The sequence below is a fragment of the Rousettus aegyptiacus genome, unplaced genomic scaffold, assembly GCF_014176215.1.
Source record: "Rousettus aegyptiacus isolate mRouAeg1 unplaced genomic scaffold, mRouAeg1.p scaffold_m13_p_1, whole genome shotgun sequence".
In the NCBI taxonomy this organism is placed as follows: Eukaryota; Metazoa; Chordata; class Mammalia; order Chiroptera; family Pteropodidae; genus Rousettus; species Rousettus aegyptiacus.
In genome coordinates this window covers 164,363,084-164,381,761 of record NW_023416284.1, presented here as the reverse complement: position 1 = coordinate 164,381,761, position 18,678 = coordinate 164,363,084, and the positions used below count along the sequence as shown (strand labels likewise).

Here is an 18,678-nt window from a genome sequence, read left to right as displayed (position 1 = left end):
GATTCTTAACTATTATAATGTTCACTAAAGATTCTTAATTCTAGTCCCATTTCTTTGAATTTATGACTAATTGCTTTATGATTTTTGTTTTACTTTCCCAGTTTTTGAAAATCTTTGATGTTTAGACTATTTAGAACTAATATTTAGGAACACAAAATCACATCTTACCTTTCTATTCTATTTTCAGTTTTACAAGCCTGAAAATTAACATTCAAACTTTAGCTAAAAAGATAATTCTTCTATCTTCAATGAAATTTTTTAACTATCAGACACTTGATGGGAGAGAGTCAGAATTATAGGTCTGGGTCTCCAGTAATGATGACATAATAAAAGAACAGTATGATTGGAACAAACAAACCACTATTTGAATTTTCTTTTTAGGGAACAATTAAAATAAAATTTGTATTACTGAATATGAAAATCTATAAGTCTATAAAGATAATCAAGAAAAAGAAATTAAAAACAAAATCTATCATCAAGCACAAAACAACTCATTTGTCACCTCTGTGGAGGTGACCAAATTCTCAGAAAACTGGAAATTATAGGGAAAAAGAAATACTTTCCCTTTCTTTTAAAGACATACTGTAGTTTATCCAGTTGATGAGATAAAGCTCTTCTTAAGGCATGTTACATACTAAACGTATTTTCTTCTGGAAAAAAAAAATATTCTTCAAAAGAATGCTCACTAATAGAGTAAAAGGAATGATAAAACTAATAATGATAGTGATGTTGAAATAATTTGGCAAGGCTCATCTAGTAGAACTAAAACCATTAAGTTTAGCGTTAATATTACAAATATTTATTTATAAAAATAATTAAATATTGCCATATTTACATGGTACCAAAGCTCACTCACAGATTAGTCACAAAGGAACAAATATTCTTCTACAATCCATTGTGTACATCCCTTCCACAGGTCAGGTTGTCAGTGGTCCAATTAGCATCCTTAGTGAGATGACTCCACATGTGCCTCCTGATGTGGTGAACATGGAACGAACAACATCTCCTGTGAAATAATCTTGCCAAAAATATTTAGCCTGAATCTTAAGATCTAACATTCAGTAATAGGAATAACAGTGGCTAGAGAAATAAGTCCAACACCACCATGAAGTGCCATCAGATAGATCTAGAATGTGAGGACATTCTATAAGATAGCCCTCCTGGTCTCTTAAAAAAAAAAAAATCAATGTCATGGAAAAAAAGTGTGAGAGGATTGGTTATATCAAATGAGATTTAGTAACATAAAAAAATGCAATTAATAATCCTTTATTGGATTCTAGATTTTTAAAAAAGCTATAGAAGGCATTGGGGAACAATTAGAGAATTTGAATTAGGACCAGATACTAGATAGTATTAAAGAATTATTATTTTTGTTAGGTGCAATAACTGAATAAGAGAATTTTTTGGGGGTATGGGCTGCAATACTTAAGGACAAAATGTCATGATGTCTGTAATTTAATTGAAATGGTTCAAAAAAAATATCCAGGGAAATGAAGCAATAGCAAAATGTCAGCTATTTTAATATTTTTTATTTTTAAATGTTTGAAATTCTTCATAATGGAAAATTTAAATGGAAAGAATTTAATCTCCACTACTCATAGGCCATATGACCTTAGATAAGTTGCTAAGAGTCTCTGAACTATTTTTTCCTCACTGAAAAAAAGAGATAATTTCTAATTTATTGGATGGTTATATGAATTGAAAGAGTTACATTTCCAATGATCTTTGTACAGTGCTCGGCATATAATGGTTGTTCAATAAAGGCTGTTTCCCGTCTTTCTCTGTGAAAGCACCCTTGTAGCTAACAACAGATGCAAGTTGTAAAACTATGATAGAAATTAAACTATTAAAATATCTTTAGTTCTTAGAAGTCAACCAATTCTAATTAGAGTATTGTCAAAATTTAAAATGCCAAAACAGACAGTTGAATCAAAGAATTGATATAAAACAGCAGTGACATACTGTTCATTGCTTGTAAATTTAGCCAGAATTTTTTAAAGAAAAATATCCATCTGTTAAGGACTTGGTAAAAAGATATAATAGTACATCAGCAATAGTAATTTTGCAATTTGGCCTTGTGGATCAAGAGCCTTAAAAATGTAGCCTGTAACCAAGTATAATACTACTTCTGAGACTCTAATTTATGGAAATAATCTCTAAATATGGAATGAATGTTATGTGCTAAGATATTTATTTCTGTATTCCTTTGCAAGCAGCTCCTAAATATAAAAAATTAAAGTTGTATTCTTGACTCTGTACTTAAAAGATTAATACCTTCGTGTAGAAACAGGTTTCATATATCATGTAGAAAGAACATAAAAGCTAACTTACAAAAGAAATACAAACATGAAAAGACAGTTAATCTCAGTGGTTGAAAAAGGCAATGTGTTTTTTTCCCCTCCATCAGATTGGTAAAGATGAAAGGATATGATAGCACCCATAATTGGGAAGGGTGTGGACAAGAGATGTTGTCAGGTGCCACTAGTGAGAACATAAATTGGTGCAGCATTTCTAAGGACAGTTTGGCAAAATGTATCAGAACTGAAAATGGGCACATCATCTGCACCCAACAAATCCAAGTTTAAGACTTTATAATGAATTAATTGAATAAGTTCACAAAGCTATGTGTACATGAATGTTTCTAGTAAGAAAAGACAAACTGCATTTGGGTAATTAAATCATGATACATCGATATGCTAAAATACTATTTGCCATAAAAATAAATGCATTTTGTTCAAATGCTGAATGGCTTGATGCCATGACCATGTGACATGTATGCCAAGGCCGAAGATAAATATCACCATCACAGAATGAACTTCTGGCATGCAAGAATAAATCCAAAATTTTATTTAAATACTATTATTATCACTTTATTATTAAACATTTCATAGTTTCTGCTTATATGTTTAACATGATTTGCTGCCAGATAAGTCCTGGGTTCATTGTTCATGTAATAGACAGTGAAGAGAGGCTCATTTTTAACTGAATTTGGTAGAGAAATATTTTTACATCTCATTTTTTTCCCACGCACTTTTTTCTTTCCTTTGTATTCATTATATTTTTTATTATGTCGAGATAGGTCAAAGTGCTATTGCATAACACATGTGTAAGTTTTTCATCTCATCAAATTTTAAGGTGACAAAGTTATTCTTTTTTTAATTTATGATAAAATGTGAAGAATGGACTTCTTCCTGAAATACAGCTTAAGTGGAATTATATAATGAAAAGTAGCATAAAGTTTTTTAAAGATAATTTTGTTTTGTTAGTGTATAACTTTAAAAATGTATACATTCACAGCTTAGGAACTCTAAAATGTACATGTGTCAGAGATTTTAATTAATTCAGTGAATATGGAAACTAGTAAGAAGATATGTCCAGTTTAAAGAACGCTTAAGAAGTAGGATATTTGTAGATAATTTAACAAACAAATGTTGGGATAAGACTTCTGAGTTTGATTTTTTTTTTTTAAACTAGTTTATGCCCAGCAGGTCATAAATCTTAGGGATTATCTGTTTCACTAGACAGAAATTATTTGTGTCCCTATTGAACAAAAATGTACAAGCTAATAAATAAACTACTCTGATATCTTTAATAAATAGCAAATAGGGAGATGAACTAGTTATACTTTCCCTAGACAGTCCTTGGGTGACCTTATACCCCCATATCATACCGATGTGACATGTCCTTCCTTTTTACTCTAAAGTTTCAGATAAATTTCCTGACAGTTATGGATGCTAGTGGCAGTAAACAATCCATACTGTTTTTAAGCAAAAAAAAAAAAAAAAAAAAAAAAATTACAAATGCAAAAATAATAAAAGGCAGATTAGAGATGAAAATTTTTAATGAAATGCAAAGAACCTAGAACCGAAATAATGTTGAAAAGAACAAAGTTGGAGGATTTATATTACCTGATTTCAAGTCTTGATACAAATCAGTAGTAATAAAGATAGTGTTATCTGTCAGTTTCCTTATTTTTTAACTTGATAAGTAAACAACTGTTTTTGCATACAAAATTATTAATGTACCATTTTACTCTTGTAAAATATATATGTTGTATACATTTATACTTCAACTGACAGATAGAATGTCAGTATATGGAACTTGTAATGTCCCTTCCAAATAAGTAAAGAATTCATGATATAATAAGGGGACGAAGGAGGTTATACAAGAAGCTTTTCATTTATGCATGTACTGACATAAACATTCTGTAATGATGTACATCAAAGTGACAGCAGCAGTTATCTTCAGGTTTTTAAGTTAAAGGGTAAATTTCACTTCTGTATACCTTTATGATTATTCTGACATTATTTTACAATGAATTTAAACCTCTTTTATAATCAGAAGCTTAACAAAACTATTTTAATCTGAAAGGAAGAATGAAAGCTTAATTCTACTTTTTAATAGAAAGTTGGTTCTCCCTAGCCACTGTGTGTTTGTAACGTCGTATTTCCTGTCCATCTTCTAGGGGTGAAGCTTAGTAGCCTTCTTGGTAAAAAGGGAAACTTGGAAAAACTCCAGAGCTACTGGGAAGTTGGTTTTTTTCTGGGGGCCAGTGTTCTGGCCAATGACCACTTGAGAGTCATTCAAGCATCTGAAAAGCTTTTTAAGCTGAAGACACCAGCATGGTAATAATAATGTGTTTATACAATGATTTTGAAATAAGCAGTTCGTATCACTTCTTTCCAAATTGTTATATTCTTTGAACTAACATGAAATACAACAAATTATTTTATTTGCATATAGAATAAAATGCAGAATCTAGAGGAAAAAGTGATGTTCATAAATAAAATGCGCTGAATATAGGTTATGATTTTGGACATAGGTAATATCTGCTGGCTGTTGGCTTAGCCTTTCTGTCACATTGACCAACTCACTAACCAAGGTTTGTCAGTGTTACCCACTTGAATCATGCATGGGCCTCAAATTTTAACCCTGCAAATCAAATCAAGTTTACAGGTTTCTATCTCAGCCTCTTAGGCCTCTGCTCCAAACACATGCCCTTTATTTCCTTTATTATCTAATCTCAGTTTTGGAATTTCCATTCTTTTTACTTAGGGTTTATTGACACATTTGAGTGTTTTCTATATATGCATGTTTTTCTAATCTCAAATGGTTCTTGGCATGCAAGTCTCATCATTATATATGTGTAATTGGAGGGGGAAAAAATTCTGTCTGCATTTAAGACTATTTTCTAAAACAATGCTAAGTTTACTGTGCCTCACATGTTATGACTGAAGGTTAATAATGATACCGAAAATGGCTTAGAGCACTCAGAGCCCAGGCCAGTAATTCGTTTTCATCAGACGGACCATTTGAAGAGATGATCACCATGGTAGAGTCTCATAGCTTCCTAAAGGATGTTCTCCTTTTCAGGAAATCTTCCCCAGCATCACTCCCATTGTGATTTTTCTACAATGCCTATCTGACCTTTCCCCTCCTCAGAAATCTTTGAATCACTATAGCTTAATGGCACCTCATAGCCGGAAGAATAAAGTTCATCTCCTTGGCTTGGCAAACAGAGTTTACCCTTAGTCATTCCATTTTCACCTCTGGTCACACCCCTGGGTTTACACCGCTGTCTGTCAGACCGAACATGCCGTATTTTGGCTTCATGTATTTGTGTCTCCACATGCACTGAGAAGGCCTCGTCCAGTGCCCTTCCTCACATCCAGCTAGAAGTTCGTGGATGTTGATGCATACACGTGTTATTATTTTATCTCGTGAAATTTTCTCCTTTCGTATTTCTGTTGTTTTTTAGTCATATCTTTATTGATATTGGCATATGACTTCTGTTAGTCATATCTCTGTTTAGTTACAGTTCCATTGGTATTTATCATGTGGTGCTATAATATGTTTTACATTTCTGTCTCCTTAGCATTGTGTACACCTTGAGAACAGGGCTGTACTGTCAGTAGTGTATCATAGTAGGCATTCAGCAAATAACATGAAATAGATGGACTAATGAATGCATCCCTTATTTTTTATTTTTTATGCCTACAGCACCTGGTTTTCCTAGGTGGTCTCCCATCCAAGTACCTACCAGACCTGACCCTGCTTAGCTTCCAAGATCAGACGAGATCAGGCTTGTTCAGGGTGGCATGGCCATAGACTCATGTTTATAGTTTTAGAATGTGCTTGCATGCCCCTTATCTCATAAAATTATCTTACTCTTCATTTTTTTTCTTTTTTCTAGTTGTCTTGTCAGATTTAAGTATATTGTATAATGTGTAAGCTAGTTACTTAGGTAAAATAATAGTTTCTAATGAAGGGTCTGTTTAGAAAACCTTTCTCAAGGAAGCATATTTCAAATGCATTAACCACTTCTTTGAATAGCATATAGGCATTATTTTAAAAGTCATGTTTTAAGTAGATGTATCACCCAGTCCAGGGCACTTACGCGTCAATTTCTTCATCCTTAAAATGGGCGTGAAACAGCCTACTTTATTTAATTTTTGTGAGATTTGAATGAAATAACATGTGAAGATACATGGCATGTAAGAAATAATAATGTTTGGTGAATCTGAATGCATAATTATTAATACCATATTTAAATAACATTTACAGAAGAAGATTGGGATATATGGGAGCAGGTGGTTCTAAATTTGCCTGTTATGTGTTTTATATCTCCTAATTTTTAGGTATCTCAAGTCTATTGTAGAGACAATTTTGATATATAAGCATTTTGTGAAACTGTCTGCAGAACAGCCTGTGGCCAAACAGGAACTTGTGGACTTCTGGATGGATTTTCTGGTCGAGGCCACAAAGACAGATGTTACTGTAGTTAGGTTTCCAGTGAGTACTCTTTAAAGTATAGTTCTATTTTGTTTCTTTTATTTAAAAAATGTTTTACACTGTGATTGTTAACAGTACTAGTGTGCTGATTTTCATGCCCTAAAACAATGGTAATATGGTTAATACATTTATTTTCTGCATATTCGTTTGCTTTAGCTTGCTTTATAAAACAACTTATCAAAATCAGAGAAATTATATATGTTTTTATGTTTTGCCATTGCACTTGGTGGTTTCTTTTCATAAGTTGTAAAGTACGCTTTCTCAAGAAAATATCGTCTCTTAGTTAGTTCAGTAAGTCAAGACATCTCTACAGGTCAGACAGATGGGTGCCATTAATTCACATTACAGTTTTGTTGACATTGTCATCAATATCATCGCCATTAATTTGGTGATAGGTGTCAGGCTCACCTGTGTTGTTATTCCATCACTACCACTCATTACCCACGTGAGTCAGAGTTAGATGTAGTATCTATAATCACTTTTTGCAGTGCTTTAGATCATTGGAAATGACTCGTAGGTTCTGGTCTGCAACTCATTTTAGCTGGTTTCTGTGAAACTATATATATATATATATATATATATACACACACACACACACACACACACACACACACACACACATATATTTAAATGTGTAATAGACACCCATATACACACACTTTAAAAAATATATTGCTCATCTTCTCAGCTGGTGCCATCCTGATCCTGATAGTTCTCAGAATGCTATCTCAAGTGATATAGCATTAGCATCCAAAACAAGAATTTCTGGCCACTCACTGTGTGCAGAGATCTTATCCCACATCAAAGTGATGCCATGAATCTCTCTGAGCTCTTAGCCTCAATCTTGCATCCTCAGGGGTGGTGACTACTCTCAATTCTTTTTACAAAATCTTGTTTTCTAGATCTTGTTGATAGGATCATCTGATTTAATTCAATCGATTGTTGGCATTAATAGGCTTTCTTTACTCTTGCTTCCAGATGAAGCTTTAAATGCAGCAGGTTCTTTGGTTGAAAAGTTTTTTAAACTAAAGCAATTCACTTTGTTTTCTAGCCTAGACAATGTGCAGCCAGGAAAATACTTACCTCAGAGTGAGCTGGCAGCTTGCCTTAAGCTGGTGTGCTGATGTTAGTAAATGTGGTGGCACAGAACTGAAGTATTTAATTGACTGTTGACTTGATCAACTAGAAAATTAGCAGTGAAAGGAAACCACTCATATCAGTTATTCTGAGCTAATTTAAATTAGTTTAATGTGAATTAGTGTGACATAATATGAATGTAAAAAAAATGAAACCAGATAATATAGGTATATACTCCAGGTTAGAGAGGCTTTCTTAACCAAGAAAGGAATCTATAAGCTCTAAAGGCAAACATTGACCAATGTGACTTCATTAAAAATTCAGATTTTTGTTCAGTAAAAAACACCATAAACATGTTAAATGCTAGACAAGGAAAGAATATTTAATACTAATGTTGCAAAATAATCAATTTGTGTAATATGCAAAAAAAAAAAAACCAGTTTCTACAAATTGATAAGCAAAAGGAAAAGAAAAATGTGGAAATCATGTGAAGAGGTAATTAATCTCACTGAGTAATCAAAACAATGTAAATTAAGACGAGACACCATTGTACCTATGCCATTTTGCACATATGCAGATATATTTATAGGATAAATTCCCAGAATGGAACCGATTCACATTGCCATGTCGTCCTCTGTAGGGACCGTATCACTTGACATTCCCTCCGTCAGCATAGGAGGCTGACTGCTTTCCTAAAGTTTCTCCAAAAATCTGTATTAGAGTTGTACTTTTGCAAACTTATAGATGAAAAAGTATGAAAAAATGTATATTGTGTTAGCTTTAATTAGTATATCTCTTATTATGTGTGAGGTTGTGCATATGATTAAATTCATATGTTTAAAAGACTACTCAGTGATTTTTTAAAAAGAATTTGTCTCTTTAAAAATAGAGTTGGACGTTCTGTCTTGGTCATGATGGAGTAAATGGTATTGGCATGCTATAAATAAGTATAAAATTAAGACAAAATATATAAAACAACTGTTTGCAAGCATGAAACAGCAGTTACCACAGGGCCGCAATACTTGGAGGGGAGGTACTTGAGTGGAATCCCACTTTTACCCACTAGTTTTTCCAAGGTCATTTTTCTGGCTACAGCCCAAGGAGATGAAACCCCAGTAGGACATACTCGTTGGGCAGAACGGGGAGGGATCAGTGTTTGGAGATTCTAAGGCAACTGGAATATGAGGGGCACGGTGTTGGAGAAGGAGGAACTTTGAAGAGTGAAACCTAGGATTCTGCCTGGGTATTTCCCTTGACTCCTAGGGCAACTCCCAGATAATATGAAAAGGGGTAAGCATGTTATGAATAAACACAACTGCCAGTCCCAGTATTTGACTAAACTTGGCTTTTGGGTGAGACCTGAGTGGCTTAAATAAACCTTACCAGGGTAAGTTGCCTTGCTCTGAGGAGATCAGGACCAAAAGTGGCAGAGAACAGCTTTTGGAAGACTGAGAACTAAACAGATATTCCAGAGCATAAACAATGTGGGGATAAGATGTTGGACCTATAGACCAGCTAGAGTGATGAGACCTTGGTGAACACCCAGGCACTTAGTTGAGACATAGAAAGTTCATGCCCTAGGAGTAAGGGTAAACCAAAACAGACCTCCCCTAACAAAGCCAGAATTAAACTAAGCTTTGATAGGATCAAGATGATACATTGATAATTTAACTGCTAGCTGGAGAGGGCGTGGGAATTCCTGGAAAGATATAATCCAGAGCCTCTGCAGTGTGTCATTCATATGTAATCAAAGATTACTAGACATACTAAGAAAGCGGAAAGATTGGCTGATAATGAAGAGCTAAAACAGACAGTAGAAGCAGACCCAGAGGTGATTCACATATTGGAGTTACCAGATAAGGACTTCAAATAACTATAATTACTATGATAAAGAAGAGGAAAAGATAGACAAAATGGATGTAAAAGTAGGGTATTTTAACTGAAAATACGGTTTATAAAAGAATCAAGTGAAAAAATAAGGAGAGTTTACATAAAAATTTAAATTTTTAGCTCCTCTTGAAAATTTAAAGGGACTGGCTATTTGTGACTGTGTTCTCCAAAAGCAACAGTCTACTGAGCCCATGAGCTGCTGCCTTTTAAGATGTTGATTATAGTCTTCTCCATCCTGCATCACTCATTTACTTTTCCACCAGGCCCACTCCCTTAAATCATGTTCCACTGCATAGAGAAAGGCAAGCTTCTAGTACCTGTGACTAGATCAGTCACTGTAACTCATCATGTCCTTGGAGTAGCATCTTCTGTTACACTTATGAAGGCTGCAGTGGATCTTGACTGAGGCGATAACGTTATCCGCCTTTTGAAGTGGATCTGGCTAAAACCAGGATGATTTACAATAGAAAATATTTAATTTGGTTGTCTCCATTTATCTTACTACCATATCCTTTCTCATTCCTCCAAGAAATAACTGTGAACCTGGGCAAAAGAAAGCAGATGAAATTTTCTTTGGGAAATGATTTGAGTGATTCTGTTATTTATTATTATTTAGGTTCAGTTTGATTTATTCTTTTTTCTCACTTCTCTTTGTATATTTTCTTTCTTTTCTACACTGAAAAGTTAGGAAACCATCAACCCATCACCTAATGTCAGTCAAGAGGAATTGGAGTGTGGTTAACTAGTTAATGTCTACTCTTTATAGGTTATGTGCTTTGCTGTGTTCCTTCTGCTTCATATACATGAAGTTAGCAGTTGATTGTAGTGTTAATATTAAAGACAAACTAAAAGCAGTAATGTGTGTATCGTCTCAAATGAGTTGAATCTTGCTGGTTTTGTCAAATTGACTCCTTTTCCTTGTCTTTTCTCAGCTTTTCTGTGACCTCCAAAAGGAACGTTACTGATTCCTTAGATTTTATCATTTCAAGGGTAAACCAAAGGACTCAACAAATGTTAGACAGTAATTGCAACCAGTTTTTATTCCCTATCTCAAGATAGGAACACATTGTTCAGATCATATCTATTGGCAATATCTGAGACAACAATAAACATAATTTAGGAAGAAAAGAGAGAACCTGGTGCTGTGCTTTTCTAATGTTAAACAATGTGCCATGTAATTAGGGAACAAGGTATATTCTTATTTGTCAGTGCAGTGACTTGGATGCTGTTTTTGGAAACCCACCTTTTAATTTCCTATTATTCATTTAAATTTCACAAGCACTGGGATACTCAGATATGAGAGCACTTTTTCTGCAAAGGTTAGATTGAAAATTTATTTTTTTTATTAACCAGTACCTCTTAACTTCTCTATTGATTGGAATTTAGACCTTGATACACCTCTGATTCAGGAATGTACCTGAATCAGAATATTTGAACTCTTTGAGCTCTTACTTTGTGTTTGTTTCTGATATATTCTATTTTCTTTTCATAGCTAGAGCATGACCAAAAGTTTTTATACTAAAGTAAAGAAGATTTTGTTTTTCTAATCCCCTTTTTCTAGTTCTTTAACTTAAATAAATTTATCATTGTGAGAAGTTTATCATAAAATAAACACATTGGTTTCACTGTGTGGCTGAGTCAGTTTCTAACCCAGATTCTTGTTCAGGCTGAACTTTAGGTTATAATGCATCATGAATCTGTAATTACTTGATGGAGCCTTCTGAAGGGATTTTCCTCCACTTTTGTTTGGTAAACTTGCTTGAGAGAAGATTATTTCTAAAAGACAATTACCTTGAATTTTAAACAGAGAAGTAGAAATTCTTCCAGTTTCTCTGCTAGTTAAACATTCTTAATTAAGTCTACATAGGAGATTTGAGCTAGGCAGATGCCTTTAAACATCTGTACCAAAATATAGTTGCAGCACCTTTGAAATCAGAGCATGTGTGGTTTTTAATTGTATAATTTTGCTTCTAAAATTATATTTTATTCACTTGATGTAATTTATGTAACTTCCTAAAATGAGATATTAGCAGTAATATAATACATGATGCAGTCCTTTGATAGATATTCTCAACTAACTTATCATATACTCCTCATACATCTCCAAAATAGGAGCAAGTTTTATTTATCTCTTTTCCTTTCACAAGGCTAAATACATTATTATTGAAAATACTAGTTCTATCGTGAAGGCAAGATAACAACATTTTTATTATTTCATACAGCTATGTCTATTTCTTTGGTTTATATATAAAACTTTTTCAGTACTAACCAAAATCATTTCTCATTCCAGTTACATGGGTATGAAAATCGCACTACTACATCTTTATGATAAAGTGTGGCGCAGAAAACCTAAAGTATTGACATTCTATATATGGAATCTTTTCCTTTGTTCGTACAGAATTATTTGTTTTACCACTTTTCTGCCTTTCTTTGACACATTTATATTTATAGAAATAGAGTGTGTATTGTATGATAAAATAAAAGCTTTTGAAAAAGTACTGTCAGTAGATTCCTTGGGAATAGCCAAACCAATATATAGACTTCAAAAAATTTATTTCCAGTTTCATTAGCAAAAGTGATGTATTATTGGAAGTTACAATAATTGTATAATACAATGCTGTGCTCAAAGGATTCACAGAAATGGAAGTAGTCAGAATTTTAAATGGTTTTACTCCAGCATTGGACTCAGAGCCCCATTTGATAATCATTGTTGTGTCATTATATCAGCTCTAAATGGTTTATATCTTGAGTCACTAATCTTAGTTTCTTTGTTTTATGTTTTCAAGGTCTTAATATTAGAGCCAACCAAAATCTATCAGCCTTCATATTTATCTATCAACAATGAAGTCGAGGAAAAGACAATATCTATTTGGCATGTGCTTCCTGATGACATGGTAAATTGTGCAATTATTAAGATAAGAGCATTAATAGTGAAGGACTTTATACCCTTTCAGCATTTACATATTCCAGTAAAGATCTGCATTAGTTAAGAAGAAATAGCTTGACTGTGTATTTATCTTGGCATAAATACATTCTGTAATATAAAATTTGTTAAATTTTGGTTATAGATGTCATTTATTTAATTAAATATAACAACTATTTGGATTTTTATTATAGATGACATAACTATCTAAAGTGCACTGAAAATTGGAATAGTTCTTTGTTTTGTAAATGCATGTTATAAACTAAATTATGATCTAAAGAATCATATATTTTAAAATAAATGATTAAAAAATGCATGTCTTAATTCTAAGAAGCGTGTCAGAATAACACTATAGTCCTGTACTGGTTCCATTGTAGTTACCATTATATCTCAGCAGTTTGGGTACCTAAGTCAGGGGTCCCCAACCCCCAGGCTATGGACTAGTACCAGTCCATGGCCCGTTAGGAACCGGGCTGCACAACAGGAGGTGAGTGGCAGGCAAGTGAGCAAAGCTTCATCTATATTCGCAGCCCCTTCCCAGCGCTAGCATCACTGCCTCAGCCCCACCTCAGATCGTCAGGCATTAGATTCTCATAGGAGTGCTGGTCTCTGATGCCAAAAAGGTTGGGAACCGCTGACCTAAGTAGCTACAAAATCTCAGTTTAGCCACTGACTCCCTGTGGTGAGCTCAAAATGATGTGAGCTATGCTGCTATTGGTTTTCAAAAAGTTCTTAAACACTCTCATTTCTACTCATAACAGTGGTTTGGATAACCTTTTCCATTTCTATACGTTTTCACTTTTAATATATGTACAAATCATCCTACTATTTTTAAAAATTAGAAAGTTTTCAAGACTTGATTCTAGTCCATAGGATAAACCACGGACATATGAGAAGTCTTGTGGCAGGGTAGGTTTGTGGGGTTTCTTTATAATGGTTTTCCAAAATACCTAAAATTTTTCTTAAATATTCATACACTAAACAAATATTTATTGAGCACTTTGTGGCAGGCACAACCAGGCACTATTAAGCTAAGAAAAAGAGATATGTACGAAATAAGCAAAATTCCTTCTCTCATGATGCTTACCTTTTGTGCAGGGAAACATACAATGGTGAAAAGGGGAAAATTAAGCAGAAAAGGGAATCAGGAAGTCTACTTGGGAGTATAGGGTCACAGTTTTTTAAAATACGGGCTTGGAGTCAACAGATCTGGGTTCAAATCCTTTCACTGCCCTTGGGCAACATGACTTCTCCAAGCTGAAGAAGGGGATAATAATAATATCAACTTCAAGGGGTTGTTTGAACATTAAATAAAATAATGTAGGTTGAGTGTATTACACCAGAGACTGGCATAAAAAAATGCCCGATATATTTAACAACAGTAACAATAACAATAATAAAATCACAGCAGCACACATGGACTAAGCCCTAAAATTGGAGCCCCAGAATTTAACCCTTTTGAGCTTACTAGATGACATGGCAGCAGTCATTTGAGAGGTTGTTCATGTTACATTAGGGAACTGTGATATTGTGATTTATAGTAAGAAATATATATTTGATCTTAGTCCCCATTTCTGGCACTGAGCTCCTAAAACATTTGGAATTTCCTCAGCTGAAGTCCAAAAGTTGTCTTTGCTATGTGAACAAGGTGACTTTTGGACACACCTGGGACTAGGGCCTGGTTGTTGGGGAACCAACCCTGTAATTCAAGGATTAGAACTTTCAGTTCTACCCTCTGACTTTGGAGAGGAAAGAGGGGCTGGAGGTTGAATCACTCACCAATGGCCAGTGATCTGATTGATCATGCCTGTGTAATGAAGCCTCTGTAAAACCCCATAAGGATGGGGTTCAGAGAGCTTCCAGGTTGGTGAACACATGGAGATGCTGGCAGAATGTGCTCCTGGAGAGGGCATGGAAGCTCCAAGCCCCTCTCACATACCTTGTCCTATACATCTCTTTGATCTGGATGTTCTTGATAAATCCTTTCATAATAATCTGATAATCTAGTAAATAAAATGTTTTCCTGAGTTCTGTAGTCTGTGCTAGCAAATTAATCAAACCCAAGGAAGGGATCATTGGAACATCTGATCTACAGCTGGCACAATGGCATGAGTCCAAGTGGAATTGTCCAGAGACAAAATTAGTAACTAATAAAACTATTTACATGTTGTTAACATTGTTTTAAAGTACACAGTGTTTTATTTACATTATTTTAAAGTGCATGCATACATGTTCTCAAGCAGAAATGGAATAGTCACTCAGTTGAAACTACAAAAATTAAAAGGTTAGGAGAGATGAATATAATTATGTGGGAAAGGAGAGTTTTCAAAGGCTGAATTGGAAAGAGCAAGGTTATCCAAGGACACTTGTAAGCAAAATGGGGCCAAAGGAATTAGCAATTAGCAGGTCCTGGAAAATGAGTAAAGAGCCAGAAGTATTTGGAAGACAGAAAAAGAACAGAAAGTAAGCCATAGATTTTTGGAAAATGAGTACTATTTCTAGCTTGTTGTCATTACTTTTTTTTCTGGAGGTTCTTTATTCAATAAAGTTAGCCTTGTATTGATTCTGTTTTCTGACAATTGTAGAGACAATTTTTATATTATGCTAAGAAATAAATATGTTACGCTATAAATGAGTACATTAAGAAGGATTACAGATTTTTCTGTGAATTGTCCTTTATTACCATTTTTGATCAGGAAGAATTTCTACATTTGCATTATCCCCATGCCCTATTACCTTTAGTGCTAAAAATTCTCCCTGTTCAAAATTTAAGCCATCTTAAATCAATTAGTTTCCATTTTGAATTTGTCAATCTCTCTGCAAACCCTGGTTCTATCCATAGTTTAGTCATTACCATTGCCATTTTCGTTATTTTTAAAAATAGAAGTTGTACAATTGGAGTGAGGATAAGTAATAAAAATAAGATCACTTTGTCATTATTATGTTAGTTTAAAGCAGCTGTAATAATTATAATTTATAGATAAGCAACAGCTTTAATACATCTTATTTAAACAGGAAATGGACTGTTTTTGTCATAGAAAGTTAAAAATTATTTTTTTCTAAAAGTAGAATAACAGAGTGTTGCTTTTCATCTACCATATTTATTTCTTTACTCATTCCCTCCCTGGGTATTTTCATTCTAAATGTGGAATGAAGAGTTATATGAGCTAGTATACATATTGCAACTTTCAAAACTTAAGATTATTAAACCAATTCCCAGGAGTTCAGGGACTCTAAGAGGGTTATTCTGTATTCAGGCAAAATTAATTGAAATTCCAATCTTTTAACAGTTCTCCCTTTGTTCAGTAAATGGTTACTGTTTAAAGTTAGTACTTGAAGAAAATCTGTTTGTGCACATGAAAGAAAAACCTAGATTGAGGATCAGAGGTTTTTTGCAAGATATTTTAAATGTTGTTATTTAGAATTCCCTTATTTTAGTTTTGAAGTTTAAGCACTTTTGGCCTATCTGGTGGCTTCTCAGGCAAAGGTAGCAGGCAGTAGGGACCCAGTGGAGTGCTAAGTGCTAATGGCTATTCAGAGAAGACCCAGGAAATTTATGAAGGGAATATGTTTACCTTGGACTCTAGATTTTAATGATATGATGCTCTCAACCATCAAGGATGCTTTTAGCTACAAAACTCCCAACTAAAAGTGGCTTAAATAATAATGAATGTTATCTCATGTTACAAGAACTTCTGAGGTGGGGTTTTTCTGGCGGTGATTTCAATGGCTTAACAGTGTCAGAATTCTAAGTTGGCTTCTCTATATGCATTTAGTTTTTCACTCATGATCTAAGTAGCTGCTCCAAACATCACTTCACACAGACAGCACCCAGAGGAGGAGGGTGAGGTCATTTCTTTTATTAAAAAGTTGCATCACTCTTGTGCCATTGTGACCATGCCTAAACCAATTCCATGGCTGATTTAGACTAATCAGTTTCACTGTCCCTAAGCATTACCACCTGAACCTGAACAAAATTTATTTTTGTTAGTAAAGAAGGAAGGGAATGGCCGTTGCCTAGGGAACTAACAGTGTCTACCACAGTGCAACTCTTTCCACCTTAGCTCAATATTAACTACTAGTTCCTATTCTTGCTTTAGCTGAGGCACAGAATCTGAGGTTAACCAGTTCCTAGAAAATGGTACGTGAGCTTGATTAAATTAGTTGAATGTTGGTTTGAGGCTTATTAAGGTTAATTATCACTCCAGCTCTGCCTCTGGCTGTCCCTTTCCCTCTGGTTCCCAGGCAGGCACCAGAAGCCTTTACCTCACCTGTTGGCTTTGTAGCTCACCAGTGCCTCCATGTGGCGAGTCCGCTAGCAGGGAGTTGGGGAAAGAAGCCTTATTCCAGATCACTTCATCTCAGGCCCTAGGCTTTTTACTACTGAAATGGAATGTTCCCTGGCAGTACTTGCAACTTTTCAGGAACCTAACATTCTGGAAAGGTTTTACTCCTGTCCTACAAAACCAGGCTAATCAATCTGGGAAATATTTCCTTGGCTGCTTCCAGAACAGGGCTGATGGAAGATAGACTGTACCAGTGCTGTCTTATTGGTATTTGCCAGTTACTGTGTTAGGTTGAAGGTTCACACGTTGCCCTACCATCTCTGCTCTCAACTCCCACCTCCTGATCCTGGGATAAGACCGCACTGTGTGTGAGTAGTGTGCAGGTCAACAGCTGCAGCTTCTGGGTTACACATATTTAGAAGGTCACCTGAGGCCAGCAGGATTTAGAAGCAATTTTCAAATTACCAGCTGAAGCTGCGGGCTGCTATTTTAATTTAACTCCCTCTGCACTCTGGTTAAGAGAACCACATTCTGTGAGCAACTTTCTGTGGTCTCTGTCTTCCCTGGGCGTCATGCACAGCAACATTTGCTCTGGTAATTCAGGTCCCATCCCATGACCTGACTAATGTGCACTGAAACTAGTTTTTTTAGTAAATCTACTTCATTCATGACAGGGTCTATTTTTAAGTTGTGTGGTCCTAGCAAAAACCTAGGTGCCGTGAATATAAATTGTAGGTTTTTGAGTTTCTTTGGCTAAAAGGAGAGCTTTGGGCCACCTCAGAGCCACAGCTGTTATGTATTATTTTCTGAGGAAATAGAACCACCCATTTAGTTTAAAAAATTTAAATATAATTCAGAAATAATTTAAACCTTGCAGATATTCAAATTGCTTTTCAGAAAAGAATATTGCTTGACTATAATAATTGAATTACCTTGATCACTAGGTTTTTTGTTTGCTTTAACAACAGTTATTACATTAATCTGCCAAAAATAAAATTTTAGGAGATAATGTTACGAATTCTGCTAGGCTCTCTTGGAGCTGTTTTATTGAAGTTCAGAAATTATTACATAATAATCATCCTTGTGGCTTGAGAATGAATGCAGTTTCCATCCAGATAATTTGCTCATGAAAAATGTTATACACTAGGAAAAATTACGCTGTGTATATTATTTAAAAATGTAAAACAATTATTGTTATGTTATTATTTGGATGACCAAACATTTTTTGTGGTTCTCTCCCTATGTTCCAGAAAGGTATACATGAGTGGAATTTTAGTGCTTCTTCTGTCAGGGGAGTGAGGTAAGTTTCCTTGGAACATTTTGTTTTCTTAGAAGACATTTTTCTAGATTATGAATGTCTTAGATAGGATGTTTAGTCATGATTTAAAAACATAAAGAATTTCAAGAATCCTGTTGATGAAAATGCTGAACTTCTTTAGTCTCACTATTTCTGTTATAAAAAGATCTGCAACAAACTTTCACTGTTAATTGAACTGATTCTGTACTCGTCTCACTTAAAATATGATGAGTAAGGGGTAGATACGAACTGTGGAACAGAATCAAAGTATAGATAAAAGTGGGCTATGTGAGGTTTTCACTAGATGATTGAGCAGTCGGTTTATGTTACAGATCTTTTGGTATACTAGGAACTATTATCTCCTTAGATAGCTCCAAAATACACTTCTACCAGATTATGTCCTGTAGTTAATG

General features: G+C 34.4%; 1 protein-coding gene and 1 pseudogene across 2 annotated transcripts in view; one reads left to right on the top strand and one right to left on the bottom strand.

Moving 5' to 3' along the window:
* The window catches only part of MAP3K5 (mitogen-activated protein kinase kinase kinase 5), a 167,972-nt gene that overhangs the window by 91,851 nt on the left and 57,443 nt on the right, over nucleotides 1-18,678 (top strand). For both annotated transcript variants that reach the window (XM_016165843.2, XM_016165845.2), the window contains exons 9-12: nucleotides 4,466-4,625; nucleotides 6,639-6,792; nucleotides 12,546-12,653; nucleotides 18,219-18,268. In XM_016165843.2, coding sequence (XP_016021329.2) covers nucleotides 4,466-4,625; nucleotides 6,639-6,792; nucleotides 12,546-12,653; nucleotides 18,219-18,268 — 472 coding nt within the window. The remainder of the gene's footprint in view (nucleotides 1-4,465; nucleotides 4,626-6,638; nucleotides 6,793-12,545; nucleotides 12,654-18,218; nucleotides 18,269-18,678) is intronic.
* LOC118606804 lies at nucleotides 5,992-6,110 on the bottom strand (annotated as a pseudogene).